At 34.3% G+C, this 10,326-nt stretch overlaps 1 protein-coding gene and 1 long non-coding RNA gene across 3 annotated transcripts; one reads left to right on the forward strand and one right to left on the reverse strand.

The window, feature by feature from the left end:
* The first annotated feature begins 268 nt into the window (after positions 1-268).
* LOC140970769 (uncharacterized) lies at positions 269-9,630 on the forward strand. 2 transcript variants are annotated; one of them, XM_073432665.1, is made up of 8 exons: positions 269-454; positions 1,677-1,763; positions 2,210-2,568; positions 3,639-3,785; positions 8,340-8,429; positions 8,531-8,589; positions 8,954-9,104; positions 9,187-9,630. In XM_073432665.1, the coding sequence occupies exons 2-8, from the start codon at positions 1,700-1,702 to the stop codon at positions 9,250-9,252; spliced, it is 936 nt and encodes a 311-aa protein (XP_073288766.1). In that variant the 5' UTR covers positions 269-454; positions 1,677-1,699; the 3' UTR covers positions 9,253-9,630. The 2 variants fall into 2 exon arrangements, with proteins under 2 accessions (XP_073288766.1, XP_073288767.1); XM_073432666.1 differs by lacking the exon at positions 1,677-1,763 and having other exon boundaries at positions 271-454.
* On the reverse strand, positions 9,273-9,998 carry LOC140970770 (uncharacterized). Its single transcript, XR_012174184.1, has 2 exons — positions 9,708-9,998; positions 9,273-9,671 (listed from the first exon to the last, which is right to left on the reverse strand). It is a non-coding gene; the product is annotated as an uncharacterized lncRNA (long non-coding RNA).
* Positions 9,999-10,326: the final 328 nt, after the last annotated feature.

The following is a 10,326-nucleotide window of genomic DNA, read 5'->3' on the forward strand; positions in this document are numbered from 1 at the left end:
GCATTATTCTTCAAGAAATTTGATTGCAAACATATTTTCTCCACTATCTATATATATTTACGGTGACAAAAATTTTTTTTTTTTCCTTCTTTATACTATAAAAAAATCCATTAATAAATTAGTCTATACGAATTATTCACTAATACTAACTAAATATATAATGAGTATTTTGTTATTTAACTTTAATTAATTATTATTTTTTAAAAATAATATTTAATTTTTTTTAAAAAAAATACTTGACAAAATCTCTTTTCTTTTTCTTAATTATCTCAAACATTTAACACGTGAGCATCTCTGAACAAACCCTGGATAGGCGTGTGCCGCCGACAGTGAATTAGTTTTGCGATGTTCGAAGAATCGACAAGGTTCGCTCCAATACAATCAGAAACTGAATTCTTTCGAGATTAAAGTTGTGTTTCTTCTTCTTCTTCTTCCCCAGAGTGCTTGTTCAACGGTAAGAATCACTGCTTTTGGTTTTGCTTTTTCAACTTTTCTTCTTCATCCTGGACATAAAATCGATCATTTTTGTCATTTTTTTTAAAACAAATTCACGTAGATCTTCTAATTAAGTACTTTTAGATATTCAATTATAATATTTTACTGATACCATTTCATTCGGATTGAAGGATTTGATGAATCTTGATTCCAAACATTCTATGTTGATTATTTTGGTTTGTTTTCAAATTTATGTGTTTCAAATCCACAATATTTAATTTTAGGTTAGATTTTGATGAAGTCATTTGAAATTCATGATTTCGAATTTATTTAACATCTTTTAATTGGGGCTTCTGTTAGTTAACTTTGTATGTGCCCATGTCATCTAAAGGGTATTTTTCATAATTTTTACGCAACTCCAACTTTTTCTCTAATATATTCGTATCTTAGCAAATTTATTTTTTGTATAAACGAACATTCACCTTATTGTGACTGTAATCTTTTGTTCATGTGTTCACTTTATTGCTCAGTATTTGGATCCGTGTAATATAGCAGACCTAAATGCTATTATGTAAAACTTCTCTTTGAGTTTCAGAGGTACTTTGCGATCACACAAAATAGCAGATGCACTTCTCCACTCCTTATTGTATGTGATAAACACTACTTATCAACTCTCTATCCTTTTGTGAATGATCATAGATAGTTAAATGTTTCACCCGTTGGTAATTCGACATCTCCTATTTTTAACTACTGTCTCCCTGCTTGTAATATTGCTGAACTTAAATTCTATGTATTTTGTCTTTGCCCAACTAAGGCTTAAACATTTATCTTCCAATGTTTCTCGCCAAACGGATGATATAATGTTTATAAATCCAAATTTCGTCAAATTCCGATTTCCGAGATTTATGTCTTCACCGAGCGAGGGGTTTTATTTTTTGTGTTATTGTCCAACTAACAGAATTTCTACCACATCTTATGTATATCTTATGGATGTTACAGATATAAAAATTAATTATTAGATTATTCTATTTCATTATATATTAGTCATTTTAGCGGATGTTAGACACACTTTTTTTGTTGTTGAAGAAATAGTTAATATCATTAACAAGACAACAAGTCACGAAGTACAAATTTTTTCGAAAACAAGGGTATTGCATTCAAATAAACCAAATTGCCTAAATATTGCAAGTTCATTAGCCTCTTGATTAGCACCTCCCAAACAATAGAGTATGGTATTCTAGGGCTGCTTGAGCATAGGCTGCTAATGGTTTCAGCTATTGGCGTATCCAATTGGAAAAGGAGTATGACTTCTGATGGCCTCAATTGTGGTGAATGCATCTGTTTCAAGTTTCAACTATCCATTTAGCCCGTTGTAGTGCGCACTCTTGTGTGAACTAACACATACTGCACTTATGCTTGTATTTGTATTTAGGGAATGCTTGCGATCAATTAAAAAAAATCAGTTTTGATTTTTTCTTAAACCCCAGATTTTACTTTTGTTTTTTCTCAATGTAATTAAATTCTCAAAGCTTGTCATATGCTTATTCTGATTTTTCAAAAGTGATTTTTTTGCTTAACTCTAAAAAATTCCAGCTTTCACTTTTATTTCAAACACCATCCAGTTATGATTTTTCTCATTTTTTCATGTTCTATAAGTTTAACAGCTTCTACAAAAGTATAATCTTTGCAAACAATCTCTTAATCTTTATCATGATTCTAATGATCCTTATGCATGCACTTCCTCATCCTTAAAGACTTTTTTTTTATTATGCAGAGGAAACTGGTGTCATGTCAGAAACTTGTGGACGTGTAGGAGCTACGTGGGCAAACATAAGTATGGGATTGGATTTATTTAGTCTCTGGACAAGTGAGGTAGCTGAATTATTGGCCCAAGATGAAGATCTAGTGCCTTTTCTACAGAACAGATCTTACATAGCTGGAAACATTAACAGAGTGGGTAGTGAAAAGGGCATAACTAAAAATAGTTGCCCGACCAAAGGAAAAAACATTTTTAATGGTTCTACTTCGTTGTATTTTAACGGAGCAGGATCTTTACTTCCAGAGTTTAAAAAGGAAAGATTGAAAATATTGCTTCAGCAAAGTGTGTTTACTCTTTCACGGGAAGTTGACGAGGTAATTCCCAAATGTCGTCCATAACTTTATACATGAACATTCTCTCTTAACTAATAGATGGGATTTAAGCAGATGATTGCCGTAGGGCTTCTTTTGTTTTATTGTGGATTGTGCATAAAAGTTTGGATTGGGACGTCTAAGATCTATTGTTCAAAAAGTCAGATGTTTGAATATCACTTTATTCTTGTAACTGTTGTTGCTTTAAAGTAGTTTGTGTCTCACCCCTTCCCCTTGTGATGACTCGAGTTCGAGTCTCCCCTTCCCCTAGTTAGGTAATTAAAAAAAAGTAGTTGGTGTCAACCTAATAGTTTATATTATATATTACTTCTAGACCATCTAAAAATGAAATATGAACACTAAACGTGAATAGGGGTGTCAATCGGGTGGGTTGGGTCGGGTTTCGGGTCAACCCGCGAAATTTTTTTTCAACCCGAACCCGAAGCAACCCGAAAACCCCCAACCCGAACGCGAACCCGTATAACCCGACTCAACCCGCGTAACCCGAATTTTATTTATTTATTTTAAATTTTTTTAAAAAAATTAATGAAAAAAATTCAAAAAAATAAAAAATAATAATAATATTTTAATTTAACACATAATAACAAAATTTCCGATTTAAATTTGAAAGTTTAATCGTAGAAAATTAAAAGTATATTTACTAAATCAAATAAAAAATTGTTAAAAAAATAAAAATATGCAAAATAAATATTAAATTATGAAAATTTCTCATATAAATATACAATAAATTTTGTTCAAACATACAATATATAAAAATATAGTTAATATTTTAAAAAAAAAAAGTTCGCGGGTCAACCCGTGACCCAACCCGACCCAACCCGAAACCCGCCTAACATGGCACTAACCCGAATCCACCCAACCCGAACCCAACCCGAACCCGAAAAACCCTAACCCGAACCTGATTTTTTTCGTGTTGGGTCGTGTCGGGTTGACGGGTCGTATCGCATTTTGACACCCCTAAACGTGAACTTATAAAAGAGAGTTTATTTTGCCAATTAAAGTTTCTAAACTTGTTTAACAATTTTTTTGGATCTTTTTTGTTTGAATTGCAGTTAATAAATCCTGTATTATCACTATGCCGACTACGATCCTGTTTGAGGTATAAAGATAGTCTTCGATCAAGCTCTATTGGATTGCCACAGAACATTGATGAATCAGTACACGCACACAAGAAGCTCAAAGCATTACCTTCTTCTTTGGTGAGCATCTTTCTTAATGCTGCTTTATGCCTTATGGGAATGTGAAGTGCTTCATTTTAAACTCCAGAATATTATAAATACAGATGCATAATAACACGATTTATCTGTTAATGTACGATGTTAAGTTTGTCCTAGTGATGGAAGTTAAGTAGAAATGTCAACCTAGGACGTCCCGACCTGCCACATTCCACCATCTAACGGTGTCATTTTTTCTCCTTACGCTGTCTTACTCCTTATTAATGATCTCCAAGATATTTGTTCCTTCACCCAAAAAAGTTGGTTTACTACTTGTACTATCTTAAGTATTTGCATATAAATACACAAAGATAAGATAATTAAAAATTAAAATCGCAATGATTCGTTGGTAAATTTATTGGACATAGATATGGATGATATATTTTTAATTTTTTTAATAAACGGCTGGCCAACCCGACCCAACCCGTCTTAACCCATAACCTAACGATCTAATCCATTTGATGAAATTCCAAATGGGTTGCTAAAACCTTAACTCAACCTAGCTTTTTATGGTTGGGTTGGTCCGACGGGCCTACCCCATTTTGACATTTCTAAAGTCAAGGGTTCTTCCACTTGACTAAGTAGCAAGCCATCGAATACCAAACGCAGATATGATTCATGCTATTAACCTTTGAAAATCAGGTCAATAATGAAATAAAGTTGAATAAATAATTTATAACAAAACAAGTTAAGGATCACAAAGGAATATCTATTACATGAGGACTATCAAGATTTGGAATAATATTTTAGTTTATGTGATTGAATTCTGATATATTCATGAGATGACTTGTTTTCCTAATCTATTTAATATACTATCTCAAGCTATTCTAATTCTAGTTAAGGGTTCTTCCACTTAACTAAGTAGCAAGCCATCGAATACCAAGCCATTGAATACCACATTGTATTCGATGGCTTCCTACTTGGTTAATGGCCTACCCCATTTGACATATCTAAAGTTAAGGGTTCTTCCACTTGACTAACTAGCAAGCCATCGAATACCAAATGCAGATATGATTCACGCTATTAACCTTTGAAAATAAGTCAATAATGAAATAGAGCTAAATAAATAATTTATAACAAAACAAGTTAAGGATCACAAAAGAATATCTATTACATGAGGACTATCAAGATTTGGGGACTTTATATCTTAATAAGTTTTTAGTTTGTGTGATTGAATTATGATATATTCATGAGATGACGTGTTTTCCTACTCTATTTAATATACTATCTCGAGCTATTCTCATTCCAGTGCTAATTTTCAACAATCAACTTTCATTCACTCATTTAACAATCAACACCGCAATAAAAATCTGTTTAAACCCCAAACATTCGACTGATGAGCCGATGCTTCACTCGAATGTTTAATCTCTCTCTCTCTCTCTCGCTCAATCAAACACAAGGTATGTAGTATACTTATCATACTGCAACATCATCTCTCAGTCTCAATCACAATACGTTAAAACATTCACATGTAATCAAATGTTGGCAATATCGCCTTCTAGGTTTTAGAAGCTGACAAAAGGGACTCTTGTTCTTTAGTTTTGCCTTGATATATATATATATATATATATATATAGCCGAGCACTCCACTGTTGATGGCTTGCTCGCTCGTGGTTGCATCCTTGCTCGACTTGTCTTGCAGAGACAATCGGATGCCCATATTGCCAACATTTGAAGTAAGCTCCCACTTAGCCCGCTATGTCTATGTCATTCTCCGTAGCATGTCAATTTGCGAACATGACACATCGAAGGAGGTGGGGGTCCCTTGGGTTGATTGTTGGAAGGGTTTGACCTTTTAAAACTTTGTCTGCTATTGGAATTTTGATTGGGCGAGGATCGTTTTAGCCTGTCATCTTTCTTTGCGATGCTTAATGTCAATTTCCCAACAAATCCTCAAAATTCTTTGCTTTGTATACTGCAAGGGCAGATTGATGTGATTGGATAATCCTCTAGAGTCTTGTAAAGCGATGAATCTTCAATATCTCATGCACCATTGAGGAAATGAAACTTGGGAGAAATATTCGAAAACTGACATCCAAGGATTTATGTCAATTTCTCTTATTGTTATAGCTTTTGGAGTTGCATAGCAGTTTGGGAGTAGTGCTTTAAGAAAGTGTTACACAACTTTTGCCATATGATAGGTCCTGTTTGCTCCATTGAAGACGACATACCACCACTTGGGCTTTTTACCGACTAAGAACGTTACAATCAGTTCTACCTTTATCTTTTGACTTTTGAGATACCTCCATAAGTTTGAGGTGATTCTCGAACTTTTTCAGCCACTTTTGTTTGTCCTAACAGTTTGGATTCCCATCAAAAGTTGGGACACTAGATCCCCGTACTTATTAGCCTGTCGAGGTGTCTAGTTTGCTGGTGGATTTACAAACCTTTGAAGAATTAAGCCCCCGCGAATTGGGCCTCGAGATCTTGGTGGTTGTTATTATCGTTTGTATCTTTATTGTGACCAGGTGGATTGGCATAGGGGTTGCGATTTGCGCAAGGTGGTTTTCCACCATTTCTTCAAGGAGCACATCTTTTTAAGGCTACTGATAGAAACAATAGGAAAGTGGAAATTATGTATGGTTATGCTTGAAAGAGAAGGAAAAAATACAGTAGAAGCTCGTAGGGTAAGTAAGTCTTTTATTTATTTCAAAAGATGGAATATGAAAAAAGATGACATGGATTTCCAAAGGAAAACAAAACTAGGGTAGTCAACGAACCGAATCGAGCCGAACATGCATAAAATTTTAAGGCTTGAAATAGATATATTCGAGCTTGAGCTCGATTCAAAGCTTGAAAATTTAAATATTTTGGTTGAGTTCGATTCAAATCATGGCTTGGATTCGAGTTCGGCTCGAAAGATTCGAACATGTTCTCGAGTTATTCGAACTATTGCTCGAAAATAATACTCGAATGCTCTTAATATATTTATTTAATATATATTTATATTATATTAATAAAATATCTCGCGAGCTATCAAACAATATAATTCAGGCTCGAGTTTGGCTCGAAAAAAGTTCGAATATGTTCGAGTTCAACTCGAATTCTATAAATTTGAATACGAATCAAATATTTTTCGAACTGACTCGTTACACTTCTAAACAAAACACCTAGTCTATGATTCGTCCATCACCAAAATCTTCTTCGAGGTCTTTTTGGGATCTTCTTCAAAGTCCTTCTCTTCTTATGACTTGTCTCCATTATCTTCCTCAAGTTGCAAGTGATCCATCTCAAGCTGTAATTAGATGTTTTGTTCATCGAGGAACTCTATGGCTAGATGCTGACTAGCTACAAGATGCTCCTTTCTCTGCAATAATCATCGATTGTTGTACGAGCTGTTGGTTGCGTCTTTGCTGCATTTTTATCTATTATCTCTAGATTTGTAGCTGTGATTTGTGGCACTAACTCAGGTTGCTAGCGAGTCAGTTTAGTTTAATAGTACGTAAAACTTATTTCACAAATGCACTGAAACTTATGTCCCTCATGGTTAATTGATGTTAGTTTTCTAAAATTAGCTCTTCTAGAGAAGAGGTCGGAGCAATGGTTCACCTACCGTACTAAGGTTTGGAAGAAATCAAAAGTAGGTATATATATTTCTACCAATTGATTTTAATCTGTTTTGTGGTGCTGCATTCCCTCATAAAATCTTAATCCCACTCCCTAAAAGACACTATTTATTACTTTAAAAATGTATTGACACATATAATGTAGCTTGTACGCTAAATATGTTTTCTGGAACAATGCAATTTTGAAGTAAGTTGATCTATTTTTGTTTTACCTTTGCTTTCTGAGCTATTAAATAGCATCCAATTTACAGATCACAAATATTACACACAGTTTGAGGTCAATGTGAACTGATGCATTTCATATCATCAACAATTTTTGGATATATTGTATACTGTTCAAAAATTTTCAGCATTGCTGCTGCAACTAAATCCATTTGTACCTGATTGAAAGAATTGACTCAGTTTCATGTCATTTTGTTTCTGGCGATTTGACTTGAATTGTTTTAGTTAAAAGATGTTTTAAAGATTCCACATTGTTTTCCAATAGTGAGGTTATTTTGTATAAATATGGTTCAGGGAATGGAGAGATTGCTAGCATACTTTTATATAGTTAATTAGCATATGAACATCATTTAGATGAGCAATTAATTTGTGCTGCATTTGTACATGACATCGTGCATTATCTTTGACATCATGCATGGTCGATTTTGCTATATTGGAGAAATTTATGTTCTGTCGTGTGCTGGGCTACGAACGCCGTGAGGGCTTAGATTTTTCATTCGAGTCTTAAACTCCTAGTCTCCCATCTCTCTGCAATGTATTTGGGCTTAAATTGACAATGTACCTGAAGGAGGGGTCAATTACGTGCCCTGATCACGAAGCTGATAAAGAAAATGAAGAAATAAAAAAAGTATATTCGTGTCTTGTAGCTCATTCGTAGGCCATTGATTGGAAATATTATTGCACCAAGTGTCAAATTTTAAAAAATAGTATCCATGAAAATCATACTGATCTCAAGTACGTGTTTTTCCAGGTTGATGATGATATGAGATTAATTTTGGAGTATGATAGCACTAAGGTCGAGGAACTGATGAACACGCATTCTGATGAAATTTTTTCCATGGTAATTTTGACGTCACTTGTTTTCCCAATTTTTTTATTCAGGTCAACATGTTTATATCTTGAAACCTTTATTGTTGAATGCTACTCGAATTCACTTTGCAGTTACAGCACATGGAGCAGAAACTTGAAGAACTTCTGAATGCTGCGATGACAACTTGCAGGTACATTTTTAAGAGGAGACAATTTGGTCGGATCATTCTTTATGATTTCACACGGACTTCTCCTAAAAGTTTCTCTGTTCTTAAATTTATGTTATCCAGATAAATTACTTTTCTTAAACACTCTTCCCTTCTTTCGATGAAACTATCTATTTCAAGTTAAAATGGTTTTTTTACCGTAATACTTTACAAGTATTAGTTTTAACATAATTTCCTTATGTTAAACACACTAGTTATAGACTGAAAATTCATTTTGGTGATAATTTCACTCGTAGAAAGTTGAGTTTACAAAGCTGAAGTCAGTGGAGTGTGATGATTTACTGGTTTTATGCATGTGAAACTCACTTGTCCAAATTTTAACCAACAGGCCAATGACGCCTAATGAAAAGCAACAGCTTTGCAAAAGGATTAAGGAACTCCCTCCAAGAAATGTGGACCGTGTTGTGGAAATACTTGGACATAGTAAAACATCAAGGAAAGATTTATGCAATGAGCTTTATTTTGATCTGGATAGTGAGGTAGATAACATAAGGCAGACTCATGCTAGTTTCAATTTACCCTTCTGTAAAAAGCTAATTGTGGAGCATTTCCGATGCGCAGGACCAAATTACGTTGTGGAGATTATATTTTTATGTTTCTGCAATTGAAAAGGCTAAGACATCATGATGATCAATCTCGTTGAAGCGCTTGCAAATGAGTCTTCTCTGCGACAGGTATACATGGTGAAGAGGCCCTAAACAAGTTAAACTGGATGCATGGAAAGTCCAAGTAGTTGAATGCAGACTTGGTACTTAACATCCTCACAATTTTGAAATGGTGTGTGAGGTTTCATCATTTGTATATCCAAAAAAGAAAAATAAAAGCAGCTTTTGTAAACCCTCTTTGGGAAGACTTCTACTTTCTTTGCCATAATTGTTGTTCTAGCTTAACCAAACTTGTTCCGCAAGAACCCTTACTGGGTGAATATCCTTCGCGAAGTTGTACTTCTGAGACATCCCCACGGTACAAGGATAAACAGAAGTTAGAAAGTGCTGAGTTCGTTCATTTTGTATCATTGTTTTTTACATCATGGATTTTTTTTTCTTCTGTAGTCTGTGGCCACGATGGTGCATCAACTATACATGGTATGTGTTCTGTGGATTGCACATACAATTCTTTGAAAAAAAAAGAATGTAGAAAACTATGCAACCATTTTATTCTACATATTAAAGGCAGCAGCTCTAACTTGTTGCTGATGTTCAAGATTTTGGTCACTCTTCACCTCGTAACTTTATACTTGAAACGCATTATTATTTTCCGGCTTATCTCTGGCTTTCTGGTCTAAACATGTACGGATACCATGCGCGTGGCTGTTCAAAGACAGGAGTTTCGGGCATTAGTAAATCCATTGAGGGAATACGAGGGCACAAGGCTTGGGGATGACTTAATAATCCAAGGCGATGCGATATGAGTTTTTAAATAATTTAATAGATAAAACTCAGTTTTCATCAGTTTGAAAGAAATTTTTCGACAAGGCATCCTTCCAAATGTGTCAATAATTCTAAAAATGCTCGCTACTGGAAAATTTAGGGATGAGAAGTTTTCGACGTCCGTTCATAAGTGCCGAGAGCACAAGTTTAGGGTATCGAGATTGGTCTTAGTTGCATTTCGCATATTCTTCATGTAACTAAAACTAAGAATATTCTTTTGTCCATACTTAAAGTCTGTGTGTGTGTGTGTGTGTGTCTATATATATATATA

This window comes from Primulina huaijiensis, chromosome 2, assembly GCF_012295235.1.
Source record: "Primulina huaijiensis isolate GDHJ02 chromosome 2, ASM1229523v2, whole genome shotgun sequence".
Lineage (NCBI taxonomy): Eukaryota > Viridiplantae > Streptophyta > Magnoliopsida > Lamiales > Gesneriaceae > Primulina > Primulina huaijiensis.